Genomic DNA, 23,958 nt, shown 5'->3' on the forward strand with positions numbered 1-23,958 from the left:
AAATAAAAATTAAAACAGATGGAGTGGTTTCGACTTTGCGGGATTCAGAGTAAGAACATAAATGACCAACATGGATGTTAAAAATAAGTGTTTCTGTTTCCTTAGTTAAAAACTTGCATGAAAAGCAACCTTTGTTTGAGTTTACAATATACAAGATTGCTATCTGTCTAAAAGCGTTGTATAAACACTATTTTTCTCAGGTTTATTCCCTGTTGAGGAAAAACGTCTTTATTTAATTAGACACATGAACAGACTGTGCAGCAAGACTCCCAAGGATCGGATATATTTAGCCTGCATGACAAAAATGTTAATTCTCCAAGACTCAAAGATTGCAAAATAATTCAATTCAGGAATAAAAAACAATAAAGAATATTTTTAATCAAATTGGTTTCAGTTGCACACTTGATTAAATTAAAAGTTTCATATTTAAATGAAATCTTTACGTAACCCGCTGTGGTAATTTTATTATAATTGTTAGGATTATTACTTGTGGGAGATTTGGAAAATCTTAAAATAAATGACTAAATTCTGTTGTTCCCGTTTAGTGTTTCATAATTAATTCCCATGATTTCTATCTTTAATGTCACATTTCCTCCATACTCCACTCTGGCCCCAGAAGAATCCCCCCAACCCCCTCCTGTGTTTTCCCTGCAGTGCAAGACTTTTTAGCGTTCCACCTCAATGAGCGACCTGAGGGGTGAATTATTTATACCCCCGTGTGTCCTCCCAGACCGGGAGGTGCTCTACTCGCACTGAAACGGTGCGACTTGGCAAAGAAGAGTAAAAAAAAACCCACCAAGGTGGAGCTGTACTTGGAGAAGAAAAATGCAAACATGCAGAAACTTTGTAACCCTTCGTACTATCAGATGAACCTCATGTGCACAACACGATGAGATTAATTTCACTTTTTTGGGGGGTTAAGAAAGCAAAACAATGGAGGTCACTTATCAATGAACAACAAAGCTGGTGTAGTCAAACTGAAAGAACAAATCGAGCCTTGGGGGGCATTTGTGTGCCCATGTGTACGTCACATACAGGTTGTGACAGGAACTGGCCCCAATGCAACCATCTGACATGAACATGATAGATTGGGACCCATCTTTTCTATTTCTGCATGGCACATGTGTTATTCTGCCATGCTTGTGGCTAAAGGCTAAGCAATTATTTATTGGACTGATCATCTTCATTTATGTTAGACTAGTGCAAAGAGATTATTGTTGAAAGCTCAAATTGTGATCTATTTTTTTTCTGGGTATATTCTACCAAAGCTATAGGAACAAAACTATTTAGTTTGGATTTGGTTTTGGATAAAAGAGGAAGAATAAAAATCTATGTTAAAATGAAGCTTGGAGAAACAAAAAAGAAAAAGTTATGACTTTGCAGGACAGAATAGTTTTCCATGGAGGCAGATCAGCTTTTCATTAAAGCTGCCACTGAGGAGAGCTTGACTCTGGTGACTTTGTTCCTTCACCTCAAACTACTTTAGCAAAGTTTTTTGGGGTTGAGAAAAGGTCTCTCTCCCACATATTCAAAACATCTCTTCCAATTTGCCAGTGGGCGAATTGATCCAGAACAAACTTCAGCAGATAGCAGGAAAGCTGGACATTTTAGAAAAGATGTCAGTCGTATAATTTTACTGAGTTTTTAAAATGTTGACAGAGTTGTAACAGTCTACATACTCTACCCTGTGCATCACCCACTGAGCGAAGTTCAGGCTAAATGTCGACCTCATTCAGACATGAGTCAACGCTGCGTCTAGATTTAGTTGTGATTCAGACAAAAAATATAATCCAAGCAAAAAAACTTGCCCAAAAGGTCTGTACGCTGAATCATGCAAAAATGCGAATAAGCTTTGACCGAAAGTCAAAGATGGCTTTGTCTCGTTTAATTTAAATGGATTTCGTCCTGTTTTCACTTGTTAGAGAACAGAAAGTAAGTTTAACATTTTTCATGGTTAAGAATTGAGATAAGTACGATTTATATACCATTCAGATATTTAACAGTCTTGATGCAGAGTCAGTTTCCACATTTGAAGCAATACACGAAGGCTCAGCTCACACAGTACACATATGTATACACATGACAACAGTATAAGCTCTTACCCGCTCAACACACCCAGAACGAGGTTGAGAACGAAAAATGAGCCAAAGATGACAAGAGAGACAAAATAGACCCATGGCAGCTCATAGCCCATAGCATCCTGCATCTGAAGGAGGAGAGAGGTAGAGGGGAAGGGGGAACGAGGAAAAAAAGAGAGGATTATCAGAGGGAGCAAGGGGGTCAAGATTAAAAAGGCCAGAAAGAAAGTGATGGATTAGAATAAGAAGGAAATGTATATGATGGTGTTTGGGACGGATCTATAAGAAAATAGTTGAGGCAGCAGAAGTCCAGTAAAGAATGTGTGTTAAAGTAAAGGAAAATGAAAAGCGTAGAAACAGGAAAAAAAAACATGCATGTTAATAAAAAGAGCTAGAAATGAACTTGTGTTTGAAGCCATAGCTAATCATATGTGACTAAACAACCACTTTAAAACATCTGCTGCAGCTGCTTAACATTTAACACTTCTTTTTAAAGGTATGTGTTTAAACAGCTGCTTCGTTACTTTGAGCCAACTGGACCTTGAAAGGCAAACCCATCTGTGACAGATGATTTGTTTCAGTACATGAATTTTGGGGAAATGCACTGCGATATATAATTTGGGACCGATCTGAGATGGAGTTGCTGTCAAAGGAATGTGGGCGACAGCTAACTGCTGAAGGGCTTCTGATGTAAACATATTCACAAAAAACAAAAATTGTTACAATATGTACCTCTTTTAACTGATAAAAAAGCAGCTTTTATATAGAATTTCAAGTTCTATCTATTTTATTTAAGATAGGTGGATGAAGAAACAATAAATTTCTGTCATTTGCTTTGACTGCAATAGCTGCTGCGTCTTCTTTCTTATACTTATTCATCTAGATAGCGCATGACTATATAAATACACTACAAATGTATGTCAGAGGTGCAGTTGGCCTTGTTTATTCTCAAACGCCCGGTGTCTTAATGTACTTGCAAGCTGCAGCTGTCAGAAAAGCAACAGAAGGGGTGTAGAGCTTGGAGGCTATCTGCTCCATGTGCATACATGTGCTCGCACCAATACAACTCACACACACAATACATACACACATTTTGTGTGGTACTAGCATTAAAATCGATGTTTAAGTTTTCAGAAAATACATTTTGAGAAAATAACTTTCAAAAAAATCAAGCTTTTTTTTTTAGCCTTTCATGTACTTTGCATATTAGTTTTGCGGTTATTCTCTGCCACCATTCTGTGCTCACTTCTAAACAACAGACAGTGCCATCAAAACACTTTGGTCCATTTTTCATCGATCCAAACATCACTAATATCTTTGTTGGCGGCGCAGCCGGTCTCTATGGGTTTTTACTGGAGACGCAGAAGAAGCAAACAAGCAGATTCACTCTTTATGCTTTGGCAGTGGGGACTCTGTTCCTCTTCTGCTTTTATATAAATGAATATTGGTGTGCTGATGTTACAGGCCAGGACAGGCTTGAACTGTCTGATAAGTTCTTCAGAGAGGATCATCAGATCTTCCCTCTACCCAGGACTTGTAAAGGTCTTGGGTTAAGACAAGGGCAACTAAGTCTTCTGCAAAACCCACACATCCTGGACACAAATCATTTAGACATTTATCTTTAGGACAGTGCTACATTTACTCAAACCAGCTGCCATAGGCTTACACCATGTACTGTTACCATGTACTTTTGCACAAATTCTGCTGTCCTCTACTGCCAAATGATCAATTGCGATGTATAAACCCAAGCATTACCCTTAAAAATATTTGATTTAGTAGTTTGTTGCTGAGTTCATGAGGACAAGGCAGTCTCCTTCACACTGATTTGTCTGCACAACAGACATAATCTAGCTTGGTGTGTGTGTGTGTTGAACCTTATTCTGTAATAAATCTTTGAATAAGTCTCTGCCTTTCTGCTACAGATATGCATTATGTTGCATGAGTATCTTTTCAAAAAGACTCTTGGTTGGTCAGTTTCAATCTAGTTCTTCTACATCAGGCACCAACATAAATCACAGTTGTGGTAAACGGCTCACCCAGTATAACACGTCCGTCCAGCCTTCCATGGTTATACACTGGAACACTGTCAGCATGGCAAAGGCAAAGTTGTCAAAGTTGGTGATTCCATCATTTGGGCCTTCCCAGCCCACTTGGCACTTCGTTCCGTTCTGCATGCAGTGCCGACCGTAAGCGCCGTCAGGTGCACATGGTGCTGGTTTTTCCTCTGCATTTGTACCTGCGACAAGAAGTCACATTTTGATCAACATAAAGTTGCATAAATGACTTTCCTGCGGAAAGCAAAACAAGTTCAGATTTTTATAAGTTAAATCTGATACGATATTTTGGCAGTTATCAAAATGTTTGATAATATACCCTCTAAAAAGTTTTTTGTCTTTTGCTAAAAGCATGAACCAAAATATCATTTTTGTTAGCACAATTGAGGGGATTTGTACTCAGCATTACTACTTATCTAAATCAGTCACTGTATATTGGTGAAAAACGACTTGATATTTAATTACATCAATATTATGTTTTCAGAAAACCAAAAAAGCTATCAAAAGTCCCATTTGTGTGATGATCACTTAAACCTCTTAAGTGCTTTCTTTTCTGCAACTGCTGCTATCAGGTATTTGGGATACCTGACAGTGAATCTTTTTCACATAGCCATATAGGAATTAAATGCTGAAATTCTGTTAGTTGTATTCCAGATGTAGCCCGAGGCAAATTTTTCAAAAAGTTTCACTTCTGTCTCATCAGTTCACACAGGATCATTGACATGTTTTGTTTCAATCTTAGTTGGACGTCTGTGTTCTTATGGGTCAGCGATGGGTTTTGTCTTGGAAGTCTGCAATGATTTTTGTTTGTTCATTTCCGATCTTGTTATAAATTAATAAACAACGGCCTTAGTTGGTGCAGCTGGAGTTCTTGTGCTTTAGATGTTCTTGTTTTTTTTTTGTCCTTTTGAAAAGATCTACAGTAATTGATTTGGCACACTGCTCCAAATTTGTCCGATTTGTGGATAATGACCCTCACTGGGGTTCACTGGACTTCCAAAGTCATAAAAATGGCTCAATTTATATCTGTTAGGTCATCATGTTACTTTTTGAGAATGCTCCACCTACTTCAAGTCAACAGAGTGGTAACGTTAAAGTAATTTTTTGCACTTCTAGAAATAGACCTTGCAGTGACTAGTGGATCTGAATGAAGTGTGTAATTGCAGTTATCTTATGATTTAACGATGAGAACATTTTGATTTTCATACAAGTCCAGGTTAGTTTGGACAACTTACTCTTAACAATGAAAATAATCATTTGAAATCTATATTTTATATTTACTAAAGCTCTCTAGAATAAAAAGATATGTTGTGTGTTGAAGTGAGAAACATGTAAATACGACCAAAAAGCAAAAACAGAAGAAATCTGTAAGGAGGTAATTCTTTATCTTAACTTTGTATTTTACAAACATAACAAAATATGTATCTTAGTCTCAGTTGAACAGCCATAAAATAAACCCAGGCTATGTGAAAAGTAGTGTTAAACTAATTATGGGAAATAAACCCTCCAGGGTGACGTATAGGAGAATAGTGTATCACCACTTAACCCATGCAAAGCTAATGCCTCTCCAGGGGCCCATAACACTCGAGTCCATTTCCATCCAACAACCTGTGCTAAAAGTTGCTTCAATCATTTATGACGGCTTCTGTTTCGATAATTGTTCGAATCATTCATAAAATAAATGATGTTGTGAATTATTAATTGAACTGTTTAAGGTATGCACTCTTTTACTCTCTGCCATGTGTTTCTGATGGATTGACTTTTTACTACAGATTGGAGTTAATACACAGTCAGCCTTTTAATGAGCAGGGCTGTGTGTTATTTATCCCCTGTGTTTATGAAATGATGTTCTCACTGCTTGGGCTTTTCGTTTGTGCTTGCGCCTACCTGAATGGCTGTAAATGCAGGTCTTGTGCATCTTGCCCATGAAGAGCTCCAGGCCGATGATGGCATAGATGATGATGACGAAGAGGACCAGGAGGGCAATGTGGAGCAGAGGAACCATGGCTTTGATTATGGAGTTCAACACGACTTGTAAACCTGCGGCACAAACATAATGCTAGCAGCAGAGTTTCGAAGCTTTATGTGACTATCCTGCCATTGTAACATAAATGGATCAACCAGGTAGGCTGGATAGGGTTTGATTCCAGCTTCCTCCTGCCATGTGTGGCCCTGGGCAAGAGCCTTAACCTGAAGGTACCTACCAATGTTTGAATATGCCCTGCTTCTGAGTGAGATTAGGTGATAATCTCTAATCATAGCGACTTACAACTCTAATGTAAGTCTCAGTGACTGGTGAAATAGATAAAGCAGACATAGAATGGGACTCCAGTGAAGTCTTTTGAAAAATTGTAGACTGTTAAATCTGAGTTGGTGCTGGAAAATCAATCAGTTTAACTCAGCTCTCTGCTTGTTCTGATCCAACATCCAGCCACAATTATGGCAGAAACTTTTTGACGTCTATTCAAAGCGTGATTTATCTCTTAAAAAAATATTAGTGACAATGCGTGTGTAAATTTGAGCATTTCTGTATAATTCTGAATCAAATTGATGATGGAAGCTTAGGTCTAGTTTTTAAAAAAAAAAAATTGTTCATTAAAAAAAATTCCTTGTTTGATTAAAAAAACAGAATTATATGAAACTAAAGTCTATGATGAGTAAATGTTGATTGACGAGGGTCAGTGGAGCAGGTACACAGTCTCCTTCATTCATTCTTGTTATGAATTCGCCTTATGCTTACTGCTTTTTGTCCCCTCTACCTCTATAATAAGCAATTTGCGGTTGGCAAAATACAATTACAATCTAGACAATGTGAAAGTAATCTTAATATACAAGTTTTGTGTATCCATTGAAACAACTTCTTATATTGTCTCATTCAAGTGTAGCAGTTCATTTGTGTTGTAGTGAATATTATCATGCCGACGCCTACAATTTTGCTGAACTGCAAAAATGCCATCAATGATTCAGAACATTTTAATAGGTTCTGGAACTTGTTGCTTTATTCACAGAAGACAATATAGTTTACCAAAGATATAAAACTTTTATTAAAATTATCCACTTTATTCCTAAGTTCTCTGAACAATCTCTTAGGTCTTTAACTCTTGAGTTTTTGTAGACATTAATTATTGCATAAAAAATACAGTCGAGAGCATGTTAGCGAAGCAATGTGCTTATCAACATAAATTATTGAGTTGCGATGACACTGAATGGGTAGAAAGGATTTTATCTAAATCTGTTGAACAGTGCAAACACTTTACATCGGATAACAAAGGGTATAGTTGCTCACAAACACAGACCCTTGCATCCTTTTTGCTCACAGTTCCTTTTGTGTCACATAACCTTCTAAATCATCGATTTCTCTACTTTAATAGATTGATAGAAAAGTCATCTGTTGCCCAAAATGTCTATATTTTTCAAATGGGACAAACTCACAGTATCAGCTCCAATATGAGGTTCATTTCCCCCGCCAACTCGCCCAATAACCCTTCACATCGTATCCCTAGACCGCAACGTTTAGTACTTACTGGGTACTCCAGAGACCAGTCTGAGCGGTCTTAGTACTCTGAATGCCCGCAGAGCCTTGACATCGAAACCTGCTGCCTTCCCTCCAATCGGAGTGGCCCCATCTCCCTTTGTGGCCTGCTCCAAAATCGCGCTGAATAACCTGTTGGACAGAGCAGGAACTTCAGCAAATATGTTAAGTACAACAACAAGACATCAGAAGACGATGGTGACATAACTGCTGCACTTTAGACAAACCTCATTTTAACAAGAGCAAAGTGAAGGTTTAAAAATTAATACTCATGTCTACAAATGAAACAGGATCAGCGGTTATTTCTCTTTAGGTCTTCACATATCAGTGCATAAATTGCAACTTTGACAAAACAAAGCAAAAAAAAAAAAAAACTGCATTTTTAAACAAAAGCTGTTGCCTTTCATGTGCCGTTGCCTTCAGTTAGCCATTATCCCTGTTGTTGTTTAGCGATGTCTCTTCGGGCCAAGTGGCTAACATGCTTGAATTAATGTACATCCAGCTGAGTGCAACATCCTTCCCCCCCTCATCCCTTTTTTTTTCTCCATGATTGTGCTGTTGAGACTCTCTAGAAAATACTAGCTAGCTAAGCTCAAAGGCCAGTCAGTGGTGTGTTAGTCATGGAGAATTATCAATTAGCAGAGATGAAATGGCCACTTGAAAGGGCCTCTCAAAACATGCGGCCCTCTCTGCCTCTCTTTCTCCTTCTCTCTCTCAGACTCTCCATTTGATTAACTCTGTGTCTAGGTGGGAAGCGCGCCTTTTTCATTCAGTCTGACGAGCACGTCGAGGATTAACGAGTTAGCAACACCAGCATTTCATTTCTTATTAATTAGAACGTTTGCGTCGTAAGGGTCAACACACATCCACAGCCAAACACTCGATCAGCTGTTTCCATTTAAAGAGAAACGGCAGGTTGTGAGGTGTTGTCGTCAATAAAGTTTCAATGCTAAGTACATTTAATACAGATTTTCCCCAGCAAAAAAAAGCTTTGCATCTGCTTACGTAGAGTTATAGTCGTTGCTTTTGTCTGACAGTTCACCTTATTTAAGTTTATTCAAAAAAAAGCAAAAAGGAGAGAAGAAAAATATGTCCTGAAGAAAAAGCCAGGGGACTACCTGTTCATTTACACACACACGCACTGATCCTTCATTAATAGCTTTTTAGGTATGTGTCAGCAACAGTGTGGCCTGTAGCAACTGTGTGTGTGTGAATGCGGGCGCATGAGTCCCGAGGCTGCTCAGCACCAGGTACAAGCTCTTTCACCCATATGGTGAGTATTCCAGAGGGAGTGAACTCTTGTCGCTTCCCATCTATACACACAGACACGCGCACGCACACATGCAGTTTAACACTCACATGCATGAAGATGAGCGCTCAGCCATGCACATAAAGAGAGACAGTCCTGTCACAGCTGAATGTTTCTAGTGCAAGCGTGTCTGTTTCTGCTTCACAACGTTTCAGTTGAAGTTGTTTTCCTTTTAGAACATCCTAGGAACATTTGGCACATTTAGTCACCAAAAAAAAATTTAATTATTAATGAAAAAATAAAATAAAAAATTTCACATGTTCATCAATTTGTTTTTAAATTAATTTCTGGAAATGAAAGTGATTCAATTACAGATAAACAATTTGGTTTCCTGCATTAAACAAAATAGATACAAAACTGTGTTTTTAATACTTGGGGGGGGGGGAAACAGCCGCTCACCTATTAGATAATATTTGTTTGAAATAGCTTCAGTGAGATGTTATTTCACTGGGGAAGCCACGTTTTTAATCAGGGGTGCCCAAAGTCAGTCCTTGAGGGCCGGCATCCTGCATGTTTTAGCTCTCGCTCTGGTTTAACACACCTGGATCCAATGATGGCTCCTTAGAAGGCCTAAGAAGAACAGCGACATGCTGAAAAGGTTGTTACTGCCACCAGGGAGAGATCTAAAACATGCAAGACGCCGGCCCTAAAGAACTGACTTCCTCACCCTGGTTTAAATTAACCAAAACAGCAAAAACATCTCCTAAAGTGTCCCTGAATAAGACAAATTGTGAACCTCTGAACTCCATGTTTCACTGTTGCAAGAAAAACACATATTTACTGAAGCACTTAACGTGTGACTGGCAAACAAACAAACAAAAAAGATGCTGTATCACAGTAAAATCCTAAATATAGCAAAGGGAGACAGAACAGAGAGGGGCAGATGAGGAGAGTAGATTGCTGGAGTGGGAAAGGTTGTGTTTATGCCGGGGGCAATGGTACCATGTTGTTGGAATGTGTGTGTTTTTTATGAGCGAGAGCCAAACGCGTTTAGTTAGTGATGTCTAATGTGAGTGAGCACTTGACTGGCAATGAAGAAGACTGGTTTAGAGTGTTTGTATCTGTGCTGGTGAAGCCTCCCCTCAGGCCGCAGGCCGCTTCCTCACCGGCTCTCTCTCTCTCTCTCTTCCTCTTGGAAGCACACACACGCTCACACACATACGCTCAATTAGACCATTTTTATGGCTTTAATGTATCTGTCAGGTCCACTGGCAGTAATGCAGAGACTATGCTGTACACACGGCTCAGCTGGCGTGAAGACACACACAAACACACACACGGAGAAAAAAAAAAAAAAAGCGAAGAGGCTTTAGCAGAGAGGCTGTGTTGGTGAGTTTCAGATAAAAGACAAAAGCAGAGCAGGGATTTGCTCTCAGCATCTCACAAGCTAATCAGTTTAGGCTGCATCAGTACTCTTCAGGCCCAAGTTTACTGGGGCTTTCATCGGCATTCGCAATGAACAAAATGAAGCTCGCTTTACCAAACAAAAAGCCATCTCTAGCATTGTAGTATGAAATACTTTTTGTGAGTTGCAAAAGTAGTTATACCTTTTCCATTTTTGTACTTTCTGTACATTTGTTTCTTGTGCGCGTAAAGATAAAATTCATTATACTGAGGCCTTCACAGACCAGCTGGATTCATACTGACGTTTGCAGGTCAGAGTAACCCAGAACATTCCTAACACATTTTAAACCAGGGGTGGGCAACCCTGGTCCTCGAGGGCCTCTGTCCTGTACCTCTTAGACATCTCCCTGGTCCAACACAGCTGAATCAAATCGCTGAGTCACTTTCTAAGTGCAGTCAAGTTCTCCAGAGTCCTGCTAATCATTTCATTATTTGACTCAAGTGTGTTGAAGTAGAGACACATCTAGAAGTTGCAGGACACCAGGCCTCGAGGCCTGGAGGTGCCCATCCCTGTTTTAAACCTTCATTTCTTGCATCGTTTATCTTCACTTACCCTACTACTACAATGATGAAGTCGAGCAGATTCCAGCCGTTCCTCAGGTAGGCGTTGGGGTGGAAGAGCAGGCCGTAAGCTATTACCTTGAGGAACGCCTCCACAGTAAAAATGATGAGGAACAGGTACTCCACACGCTCCTGTGGACACACAGAAAAGGCAAGGTCCACTCATTTATCAGAGCAGCAACATTGCAGGAAACGTATTACAGCATGAGAGAACAGTTAGTGTGCTTAAAGTATAACTTTTAAATTGAAAAAGTTCCCTGAATAAGGTACCCTAACTGTCCTGTTATATGCATGATTGTTTGAAGTCATAACATCGTTTTATTTCCAAGACATTTTTCAAAACTTGGGAGAACCAACAGTGCTGACCCCTTTATCTGCCTCTCTGAGTTTAACAGCCTGCACAAGATGTTCACTTGCTGTGGATCAAGCCTCTAGTTTGTCTACAATGTGTGTGTGTGTGTGTGTGTGTTTGTGCTTCATTATTTTTTTTTGTTTTAGCATGTATTTGTGTAACTTTTGGTCATGTACACAATCAAAACGTTTTGATTGTTTAATCAGAACAGCCATCTTCCGGTCCCTCATGGCCACTGTTTGATGCACAAATGAACACTCACACACACACACACTCACACACGCGCACACATTCAGTAGCTCTGTTTCTACCACAGCGTTCCTCGGAGATTGTTGTCACAGCGACGACCTCCTGCCTGAGGTCCTGAGAAATGTCCCGATATGGCTTTCTGAGGGCAGGATCATAGGACTTTAGATAAGTTGTAAACAATTCATCATCCACCTAATTATCTGTCAGAACTCTTTTATAGCTGCTAGTTTTGAGCTCGATCAAGACGTGCAAAACATGAATGTTCTATATTCAGCTATGTCAGTTAATAAAACATATTTAGCTACATCTGTCAATCCACTCATTCATCTCAGCCCCTGATCCCTCTCTCGATCCCACTCTTTTCCCATGGACACAAATGCACACAGGGCCAGAGGTTTGGAACAGAGGGCCAGCCAGGTCCCTCAAGGCGTAAGCCTGTTCTCCTGGGAAAAATCAGCCAGACCTGAACCTGAAGGGACGCAGCCTCTCTACATGTCTGGATATGCAATAATAGCTTTCCAAGCTGTCCAAGTTGGAAAAAACTGAAATAGAAATCAAAACAGCTGAAATGTAGGTGTTGTATCAATACAGTTATATGAATATACAGCTTATGTAGGGTGTACAAGCAATTTCAGCAGTACAAACCCAATAAATTATTTTTTTTCACCAGAAATGCATCAAATGAGATTAATAGTAGCCAAAATGCTAATTGCTTTTTTCTGCTGTGTGGGAAGTTTTTTGTGTTCAAATTTGGACATTTGAACAGTAAACATGTAAGAATGTTTTTATACTGGTGATTTTGTTCCAATTTTTTTACAACATTTCATTCTCCCAATGAATGCAACTCTTGAAGCAATTGTGGGGAAAAAAATAATCAACTATTAAAGTTTCATTCTCTGCAACACCAATTAAATATACACATTAATTTTCTGTCTTAAGGAATTATACGCTCTAGGCGCACAGGCTGAGAAAACAAATTATGTATAATAATTGGTGCTCATAAGAATTTAACATGGCTGCTTTTCTAAGTTCCTCTGGTAAGTAGCTGTACTACTATGCTGAAGATCGCTTGTATAATAATAAGAGAAACAAGCAAATAATGCTATGATGTTTATTTATTTTCTACTTTATAAAAGATGCATAATTATCAAATATTTTAGCATGTTTTATAGAGAAAAAAAATGTTACTCTGTGGGTCGGTTTGTGTGTCTTACAAAGTACATTTTTAGAGCAGGTAAAAAGAATTATCTGCCATCTGCCATGTATCTGCCATCCAGCCATTGAACATCCAAGACAGTGTAGTTTTCGCTGTTTAAGTTAGTCAGTCCATGTATTTATTTAGACATAATTTTTTTTATGTATGTTGTGTCCAAAAGTAGCATAAACAAAGATGCTGAATGTCAGACAAAGTTAGTCAACTTCAACAAGTACCATCCATCCGTCCATGAGAAAACTAATCTACTGTACACATTACGAGAGGTTATTCTCCCAAGTGGGAAATAAACTCCTTCTAAGTAATGGACAAATAAAATCTGCCTTGTTGTTGAATTAATTATGATGACAATTACTCTCGCATCACCAGTCAATGTCAACACATAAATCAGCAGCCTCGATGTAAAGTTAACATTGACGTTTGTTTACACAAGTTACCCTGAGATTGGTTCTTGGGGCTGATCTGAATCTAAAGCAGTTCCAGAGAAAACAAACAAATATGTCGGAGCTTGGAGAATGACTCCATCACAGCAGTGCCAGGTCTGAGTCAAGAAGTGGCCCTGCATTCACTACAAAATGAGATGATGAAAACAACACACCAAAAGTGAACAAATTAATGTTGAAAGAATGCTCCGGTTTACATTTCCTGCCCTTATTTTTGTATTTCCTCGATAATCTGGAATTTAGATAGGTTTCCTGATATTTGAGTAATTTGGACAATATAAATAACTAAAAGACAGAAACATAGGTGTCTCCCCAATGCTTTTGCACTTTTTAGAAACTGAAAACAATCATGCACTGATGATTTTATTCTCACTGCCAATTGAAAGTTTTTCCTTTTATCACTGGGCTTCTTTATCTTTGTGATATTCTCATATCAGCTTCAAAATCTGTCATAATTGATTTTTTTTTTAATATCCATCATTTGTTCTGATGACCCTTCTCCACACATGGTGCTGATGTGGAAGTAATTAATTTCTCAAATCCACACACTCACACATCCAGCCCTCTCACAAAGGCTCTCCGTAACATTCCCTCTTTCTTAAACACACACGGAGACACACACACACACACACACACACACACACACACACCAGTCCGTGTATCTGCTGGTGACAGGCAGACAGCGTGGCGCTCAGAAGAATAAAACAAAGAAAAACATCTGGTAGGAGCAGCTTCGCCTGCCACACACAAACACACACTTCCCTTCCTCCTTTCATTCCACTCATACAGACCCATAAAGGGAAAAATCCATAAGGGGCACTACTAATTTGGTTAGTGACAGGGATGGAATGAGAGATAAAAGATGAGAGACTGAAAGAGGGAGAGCGAATCAGGTGCGAGGAATAGAGGCAGACTAAAAGAGACAGAGAGGAAGAAGAAGGCAGACGGATCAACCGAAAGGTGAGTATGTGGGAGCAATAATTGAGTTAACTGTGATAGGTCAACCAAACCACCTATCCATCAACTAGACCAATCAGATTATAGTATTGACATTCTACCATAAATTGGGCTATGTTTCCATTTGAAATGACCCTCTGTGTTTGTGTGTGTGCTGGAAGACAGGATTAGCCATTAAGCTGCTTTTGAAAGATCCCACAGACCCATCATAGTCAGCTGCTGCTGTGTGATTGTCAGGCACTTTGAACACCAACCACTCTCACACATATGAACACAAAGCAGCGGGGGGCACTTCAAAGATAGCATTTTTATTTCAGAACTTAACCTCTCAACAAGTCCAAACTGCAAAGTTACCAGCAAATAATTGTCAGTGAGTAAATATTCTGTGTCTAGCAGGGCTGCAACAATCTCATGATGTTAAAACACCACTTGTCATCAATGGGAGGCAGGATTAAAAAGCACAGTAAGCCTGATTAGGATTTAAAATAACCTAAGTACAACAAGGTTTATGTTGTATATCATCAAATTGGTTTGATTTTGAGATTGGCACATCTGAAAAAGGTGTGTTGGTTGGTTCTCTCAGGAGATATGGATTAAAACTTATGCAATTAGTTGCTAGAAACTCGATGTTTGATTCAAGTCATTTAATTTAAAACAATTTGACCAACAAGTAAGGAAATATACAAGCTTCTAATTCACAAGGAAATATAGAATTGCATTCAGCAAACAGAACTACTTCTGGTAAACAGAAGTGGAAGAAAAACGTTTAATGTTTGAGTTTGCTGTCTGGACTGAATTTCATCATCTCAGTTTAATCCTTTAGCTTAATAATTAAAGAGAGCAAAAAATGAATTTGAACTTTGTATATAGTTTTAGTGCTTTCATCGCTAAGATCACATACTTTTCTTTTTTTAAAAAAACATACAAGAAAAATTAGACACGTCTATCCTCAGCTTTTGATTTTTTTTTTTAAACAAATGATTTAAGTCATATTTTGTTGTGTGGAAAAATATTGTTACACAGAAGTTTTACTTTTTAACAATTGTGGAGAGAAAATTATGGCGGGTTTTAACGATGTTGGCAGGTTCTTATCTTGCATTTCCAGCTGAGAATATCTATGAAGGGCCTCCCTGGCTCCCTATTAATTGATTTGATGTCAAAGAAATATTTTTCAAAAGAACACAGAGAGGTAGTACAGGATTATCAACAGAAGTACTGGCTTACTCACCTATGACAAACTGAGTCTTAGGTTCTTATCTTTCAGCATACCTCTGGGAGAATTCAGCACCTTGTGAAGCATTGCTTGTCACAACTCGATTTAATTCATTTTACAAAGGAAAAAAACAGTACATATATCACTTTATCTCCAAAAGTGCATCCTAAACTTGGATGCAAAATACACCTGAAGTACTTTTGTGAGCAGGCTTGACTTTCGGTTTCCACCCTGGTATATAAAATACTTTCTGCTCTTGTTACACTGAGCACTGTGAGCGTTCAGCCTTTTGTTGTCTCAGCCAGCTGGTGAACATTTAATTTTCTCAACTATTGTCGTTCTGAAGAGGGTCTCTATTTGTGTGCTGCACAGAGCAGCAGTGGATTTGAAACAGATACTGGTGCCTCTCTCTCTTACACACACACACACACACACACACACACACACACACACACACACACCCACACACACACACACACCGCGTTGGAATGAGATGTCACCATGCAACACATGGATATTTTAAAATAGACTTTCATCTCATTTTTGATTAATGTGAATGTTTTGATGCCCTGGAATGCATCAAAAGGAGTGCAGGAAACACCACAACCTTATAGAAAAGAAATTTCCTTGGGCTAAATTTAATTTTAGGGTTTCACCATCTGCAAGGCTTTATCACACTGTAAGCTGCTGTCATACTGCTTCTCGTCTTTCTATGTATGTTGGCGTATCTAAACATGGTTATTATCTGAGTTTAAACATGAGATCAAATGCATTTAGTCAGAATCCTGGGTTGCGTTGGGATTTTCCGGGTTTATAGTTCATTTATCTGTTCTCTTTAATTTTTATTTTGATCATATCAGTCTTGTTTCTGTCCTACTTTACTTCAATCTCCTCTTAGTTATTATAGCTAAGTTGTTGTGCTTAGTTTTTAGATTTGATTTCTAGTTTAGTTACTCTTCCTCAACCTCTTGTGCCGTATTCTGTCTGTCTCTCTATTCAGTCTGCACTCTGCTCAGGATAGGGTTAAGGTAATCATCTCTGGTCTATCCTTCCAGCATTATATATACACCTCTCCTCTGATCACTCCTGACTAGTTTAACTCACTGCTACGTATCGTCCACTCAGTGTTTTCCCTGGCTTCCTATGTTGTGCTCCCAGCTGTAAAGTTGCTTTTTGGACTTCATTATACTTTTACTCCACATTATCCACTAGCTGCCTCTGTGTGACACATTTAGTGGAATGTTAAATCCTGTCACTCCTATTACAATATTTAATTTCTAAGTGAATCAAAAACTAGGTTGGGATGTTGTCAAGTGAAACCTATCCACAACTTCAGCAACTGTAGATGAATGATTAATGCAGACAGAAGCATAAAACTAAATACTTTCTACTCAAAACTTTGTGCATTACTGGAACCGCAACAAAGAAGCACCCATTGATTAACCGATAAACAAACCGGTGGGTCATTGCTGCGACATTTGAGTAGCGCTTGTATAAAATCCAGATGGGATAGATGGAGGGTGAAGAAGAAAACCTGCAGCAAACAGCCAGAGATAGGGAATCGAACCCAGGACAAATGTGCTGAGGGTCGCAGCCTCCACTCTTGATGTTGGGTTAACTGATTACCGTAATTTGCTCTCAGGTGTGGTGGTGTGTGTGTGCATGGTAATCTGTCCTGTGTGTCTCTGTGTTGCTCTGTAATGCACTGGCAACTTGTTCAGGCTGTGCTCTGCATCTCCAGCCAATCTCCTTCCAACTCAAGTGAGGCTGGAACGTGACAAAATTCAAGTTTAAAAAAAAAGTGACAATACAGTCAGGTTTGCTGGTTATAAACAAATCTGGAGTGCTGTTAAACTTCGTTATCAATCTTTACACTTTTTCATATTCTTTCCATGTCTTACTATTAAGTCCTTGTCTCCTCTTCATTTTTTCTTCAACTCCACTGTTTGACCCACTCCCTCACTTTTTTTTGTCACCTACTGTCCTTCTTTTTCTCATCTTTCTTTCTCTCAATCTCTGGGTGCCAACATGAAGTTCCCATAGAGACCAGGATGGGTACTGACAGGTTTCCATAGAAACTGGGCTACGGCAGCAGCAGATTTTTAATTTTTTTTCCCACACAAAGACAGATGACACTGATCAGTACTGTACCAAGAATATCCACAGCATATAGTCCTAATTACGACTGTTTTGTCATCATCTATAGTTCCTATTGTGTGTCTGCTCTATGTGCTAACGACACAGTTCCTATACTGTCATGAAATCATACATTTGTGCCTGTTCGGTTTTACCCATCACAGAATCATATACCACCTGTTGATTGGACTAATTTTTAATAAAGCGACCTTCTTCTACTACACACTTTGTCACAAACTGTAGTGAAAAGTTCAAAGTAAACCACAAATCAAAATTTAAGAGTTACCATTAAATCTATATTGGTTCACAAACATTTTGTACCAAAACCAAGGAACTGCAGTAGAGCAGGTCAATGTTTTCAGGGCTAAGACCTGCACTGAATGTATCAATCCGCTAATTTGCAAACTTCCTCTGTTTTTGATATACTCACAATGTGACAGAAAAAAAACACTTACTGCTGTATTTTTTTTTTGCTAAGTTTGAAATATTTGAATTTAACACTAAACGTCTTTATAATATTTCTTCTCTATATATTTGAGGTAGTTCACGCAAAAGAATTGCTGTAGCAAATCGTCTGTGAATTTCTGAGCACTTAGCAATCCTCTTCAGAGTTTCACATCTAACAGCCATGAAGATGAAATCTAATTTCTCCATTTTAACACTTTGCCCTTCATTGAGGACATGGAGCCATCAGCTTTTCATAGACACTGAAGAAAACGAGCAATCGTCTATCTGCAAAATATTCTTGTTGTCTCCCGAGTTGGAACTCCGGATGTGTTGTCAGCAGTCTTTCTAAACAGTTCTGCTCTTGAATTCAGTAAACAAAAAATATGTATTTTGTCTTATCTGTTAATTCATGTGAAATAAATAATTGAATTAACCATAAACGAGAAAAACATTTTGTTTGTGTTTCTAAGTATTTTAAGGGATCAATGCCACGCAGTTAAGTATATCTGCACATTTAGCAACATAATTAAGGCAATATCAGCCTGTAAGTGCATTCTGGATAGAGCAAACAGACAAATGTACACTCAAACAAAATGATTGATAAACAAATGAAAAACAACCCATGACTTTTTTCTCTTTAGCATGTGCATATTTCTAGCCATCTAGAAATATGCACATGCACAACATGATGCACAATAATAATAAAAAAAAGATAACATAAAAAAAGTGAACATTGTGTTCTACTCCGATACTCCTAAATAAAATTTGGTGCAAATCTATTCCCTTCAAAAAGTACCTATTATTGGATGCAGTACATTTTTGTGTAATCTAATCTTAATTTAAATATAGCTTTTCTATGTGTGAGGAAAATCCTGACCACCAAATCAACATAAATACATAATTAGGAAATTGGAAAAGGAGGCTTTCACCTTTTTGAAGAATGAAAAGTGCAGCCTGCATTTATTTGAGGCTGCAAAAGACTGGAATAAAGTTTGACCTCAGGAGAGCAATAGACACCTGAAGTACAGGAAAATAAAAGAATCTGAGAAGAAGTACATAGGCTTATAAATCATTGCACATAATCAGATGGTGTGTGTGTGTGTATGTATGCATGTCTGTTGATGTTTGCATTTGTTTGAAGCAAGATAACGTGTACCTTTGGAAAAAAAGGATGGCAAGAAAGCAGGGGATGCTGAGATACTGTAAAAAAAAATACTGATCGAAAAAAAGATAAAGATACAGAGAAATAGATCTTTCCTCCTCTCATTATCCTCATTCATCTGTCCCTGCTAACGTTTTCCCTTTTGGCTTTTCAGTTGTAACAAACTACCTCTCCAGCTCTGCATTCTGCTGCGTCTGACTTATCACGACTTTGCTGCCTCACCACGCAGAGAGACGGATGCACGAAACACGGACATGCACGCCAGCACAGTCCTGAATTAGGAATTCATCTTTGTCCTCTCATGCAGACGCCCATTTGAAGACGCAGGTGAGTCGCAAGCAAAGTAAAAGATGAAGACAAAGTGAAATGACAAACAAACACACAGATCAGTGCTTTACATAGAGATCAGTGTTGCTGATTCTCAAATTGTCAGAATGGATAGATTACTATACTCTTACTCAGTGCATGACTAATGGCATGTGAATACGTGTGTGTGTGTGTGCATGAGTCATCTAGCATCTTTCTTTAATCAGTCTTGCAGTTGTGGCTAAGACAGACTGAAAGGTGGTGAAGATTGACAAAATACTACATATGGTAGCATGCTGAAACGAAACACTACAATACCATATTTAAAGACAAAGCAGCAAATTCTCTATGAAATAAGACAAGTAGACTCACAAGTGGACATCAGATATGTTTAATTAATGTTTTTAACATCCTGACATCTAATAAATGCCATCAAGTGTCTAAAACACACAACTTCTGAATTCAAATCCTTATGTTTGGGCTAATTTTAACAGTTTAAAAGTTTTCAGCTTTTTCTAAACAGTCATGTAAAACCTAGAAAAAAAACTGTTTACATTTTTGCAGAAAGTAATACCTATATCTACTCCATTAGAAAGTCAAATAGTATTTTTGCAAAGGACAATAAAGATTTATGTGAATAATTGGAATCGGTCTTAGATTTTGCTAATTTTGTTCTGTTACGACCCAAAGTTATTTAATACAGAATTTAGTTATTTAAAAGAAGCATTATAAGTTTTCCAGGCGCATAGTGCTGTTTTATACCAAGTAAGTAAGTAATCAAGTAACTACAACACCAGTTGTTATCAGTTCAGTTGTTGTCTGTCTCTTTAAGACGCTCCTACTCTTTACTACATTTGAAAGTAACAAACCATCTGACACTTGAAGCAAAAAAAGAAAAATCTGCTTCGATAAGTTAAAAAGTGGGCTTCAGAAGAAGAATGGCAAAATGATGGAAACCAAATATCTTCAGGTTGAGTTTAAGTAAATCTTTAGGGACATGGAAGTGTTAAGTGCTAAAAATCCCTATTCAGAATGGACTAATCACCTTTAAAACAATAAATCCTGCAAGTGCCGAGAGGGGAATGTGGTTTCAAGTCCACAAATGACAGAAAACATAAACCCCCCTCTTTCTTTGTGCATCTTCCTTTGCTTCCCTCTCCGTCCATAGTGAATTGCTCCTATCAGAGCCGAACACACCGCTCTATCTCCCCACGGTGTGCTGAAACAGCCATGCCTGTAAATGTGAGTCTGTTAAGAATTGCTCCATCATTTCCCCCTCTGGTTAGTGTCCACTGGAGCGAGACTGGAGCACAATACGAAGCAAATGTAGAAACAGAAACGCAACAAGAAAATACTGGCAGTTGTGACTGTTTTTTTTTCATGTGACATGCAATCCGTCTCCATGCCCACAAATGCAGCACAGGGTTTTATGAACAATTTAATTCATTAACTCAAATTCATGTTTCTCAGACCTGTAGATCAATCTTGTTAATTATGGACTGTTATTAATGAATTAAATCAGCTTTCTACTTTCTGTAAACCTTCATTGTCAGTTCTTTTGTTGGTTAGTTTCAGCAATGTGACTTTCAAGTGTCAGCATATCCATTTCCATCCAGTTGGTGGTCAGGTTTTCTTAAAATCCAGTTTTAATCAAATCAAAATTTTTCATTGAATTAAAATCAAGCCCTTTTAGGGCTGGATTTTGGATGTTAAAAACTTTAGACTATATGCACCAACATATATGAGTGGATACAGTATTGATACAAAAGCCACAGATGGTTTCTGGTTTTGGACAGAAAAAAAACCCATCTGGTTCCCCTTCCTGGTCCTGGACACACCAGATTCACATGACGGGGTCACTTAGACCAGATCTAGCATCCAATGGAATCAGATGTGCTGAAGCCTGGACCCCTCTGAAGATTCAGATGAATAACTCAAAAATATTAGAAACAGCATTAGATTCAACGTCATTAAAAAGAAAAGAGAAAGAATAAGCTTGACATCCCACCTCTAGGTCATCTCAGAGGAAGTCAGCCAAATAGAAATAGCACTCATGAAGCGGTTTCTGTCTCTGGCTTGCTTCTTTCATTGACAGAAAATCAACACAACTCCAACTGTAAAGTTTTCTCATTTACAAGATATAGTTCTTTTGTACTTTTTACTGCATAGCAACTCGATTTCAGTAGTTCAGCTCATTTTGTATCATTGTGTGTTTCTCTGCTCAGTTTTAACAGTTAAGGATTTGCTTACCAAGAATTACATGCTACTTAATGGTAATCCCAACAGCAGAATTGGAGGTCTAAACTAATTATGATGTTGTGAAATATACGTTCCTATAACAACCTTCATGATGGTAATATATTATTGCATCCAGATGCAAACATAATTTTTAAAACCTCAACAAAAGGTTGGCTTTAGAAAAGCTAGATTTAATTATGGGTTCACAAAATGTAAAAATAAATCCAGTATCGACACAATACCTTATGAAAAGGCAGTTCAGAGATTTAAAGAATAATTTGTTTCTGCAGCCTATAAAATGTGTCATGAATTATTTTAAAATGTGTCAAAGCACAGCCCTTTATGTTGTGCTTTTTTTTTTTAGTTCTGGAGGAGTCACATACAAGGGAAATGAACTAACTAATTTAGGGTTGTAAAGCTGAAACTTCAATATTGATATTTAGATATTTTGGGGGCGGGGGGTTGTTTCTGGAAATTAATTTCTACAGCTGATACACACCTGCACTGTGAGCATTTAAATAACAAACCACAGTCAAAGCCTGTTTTCAGTGATTGCATGCATCTGCAAAGGTGAAAATTCAACTTAAGAATAATACAGCAGGCGGCCAAAGGTCTTATAATAAAAGGTCTGGGTTCTTCTACTGACACTGAGGAGTTCTGTGTACAGTGGAATTAAACTGTGAGCACTTTAAGTGACACTGGATTTGTGAGAAAATGTAGCACCTTACCCTCTAACCTAGTAAATCCTCACTGATGAAATATGATTAAAGCAAAGGAAGCGGGTGTAGCTCTTCTGCTGGGTGCCTCAGCAATGTCACCATGACACCCAAACAGGATTAGCTGCTAACACCCACTCCCCTGCTGTTACCATAGTAGCACTGTTTAAACTGCGATCCGGAAGCTATAAAAAGACAAACTGAGCTTCAAATAAGAGACATTTGAAATATATGAAAAAAAGAATAATGATGTGATTCATATGAAGTAGGAGTGGTTGCCAATTTGTCTTGTAAGTGCATTTTAAATGACAGGACAGGAAAAACAGAAAGATTCAACACCCCTATTGATCCAGGCGGAAACGGATAAAATGTGTTCATTTGTCAGTTTCAGTTTTTTAGACTTCTGGATTTTTCTTTTAGTAAAACTGTGAACCTCTACCATGATTCTGATCCACGCTAAGAAAACTCAGAAATTCTGAGAAGCGCTACCATTTATTTCTAACCTATATCAGTCTAATCACACTGACATAAACTAATCAATGTTAAATTGAATCTAAAGCATTCCTGATGTGTGCATATAAGAGATTCTATTAAATTGACAGTACATTGTGAAAGGGAGAGACAGCTGGAAGCTCTCAGATCTGAGAGCGATGGCTGTAGCCTAAACAAGACTGTGAAATAACCAAAAATAGATAGAAGACAAAAAAAATCCTATGAAAACGCTGCAGCTAATGGTGTATCTGGGGGGTGGGAGGGAAGACAGTCAGCGAGGAAACATGTCTGTGTGTGTCTGATAGGTATTTGCTTAAAAGGAATTATACGCTGCTATGGTTGGTGCGTCAGGGCACTGATGCCAAAGAACATCTTGTGAATATGTCAAAGACACCATGAGCTTTGACAAAATGGCAGGGTCTGATAGCCTGAAATGGAGATTGCTTGGCTACAATGATGCAATGCACATTTATTTGAGTAGTATGCCATGTCCACTAGATCCCGTTATGGATATTAAATCAATTGTGTTAAAAAAAAGAAAAGAAAAAACAACTAAGGCTAAGATGTGTTTCTGATGAGCCTCTAACTGTGCAACAGACGACTTGTATCATTTAACAATCAGAATCTACAACTCGGAGCTTCACAACACTTAGAAAGTGAATGCAACCTAGTAAATTGGAAAGTTTTACATCTTAAAAAGATATATAAAGAATAATGTTTAAAAAAAAATTAACTGTTGGTTTTGGACTGAAGAATGTTGGGGGATTCATAAAATTGTTGCATTATTCTCGGATACTAAAACCAGATATGTATTTGTCACGATGACTTCATTTGTCTGGACAAGCGTTCATATCTTGGCTGTATAAATCAAAAGGCATAAAAGACAGTTGAATGTCACCTATTTGGCCCACTTTTCATTAGTAGGCAGGATGTGAATGAAATTTTAAAACCTATCAAGGTTTTTGTATATTTTTCACAATGCCATGTTGCCTCTTTCACCCTGCAAAATCAGAATTGCACTTTAGAAAATAGATGTTAACTAGTTCCATTTTTTTTCTCTTTAAGCTTTCAATTCAATCTGTCATGAAAACTGCTC

At 38.1% G+C, this 23,958-nt stretch overlaps 1 protein-coding gene across 1 annotated transcript in view; it reads right to left on the reverse strand.

Moving 5' to 3' along the window:
- Positions 1–23,958, reverse strand: part of cacna1c (calcium channel, voltage-dependent, L type, alpha 1C subunit) — a 176,698-nt gene that overhangs the window by 56,730 nt on the left and 96,010 nt on the right. The window contains exons 4-8 of the mRNA XM_055054866.1: positions 10,931–11,070; positions 7,657–7,796; positions 6,020–6,172; positions 4,115–4,314; positions 2,103–2,206 (exon numbers count right to left, since the gene is read on the reverse strand). Coding sequence (XP_054910841.1) covers positions 2,103–2,206; positions 4,115–4,314; positions 6,020–6,172; positions 7,657–7,796; positions 10,931–11,070 — 737 coding nt within the window. The remainder of the gene's footprint in view (positions 1–2,102; positions 2,207–4,114; positions 4,315–6,019; positions 6,173–7,656; positions 7,797–10,930; positions 11,071–23,958) is intronic.

The sequence above is a fragment of the Poeciliopsis prolifica genome, unplaced genomic scaffold (assembly GCF_027474105.1).
Source record: "Poeciliopsis prolifica strain line A6 unplaced genomic scaffold, Auburn_PproV2 SCAFFOLD040, whole genome shotgun sequence".
Classification (NCBI taxonomy): domain Eukaryota; kingdom Metazoa; phylum Chordata; class Actinopteri; order Cyprinodontiformes; family Poeciliidae; genus Poeciliopsis; species Poeciliopsis prolifica.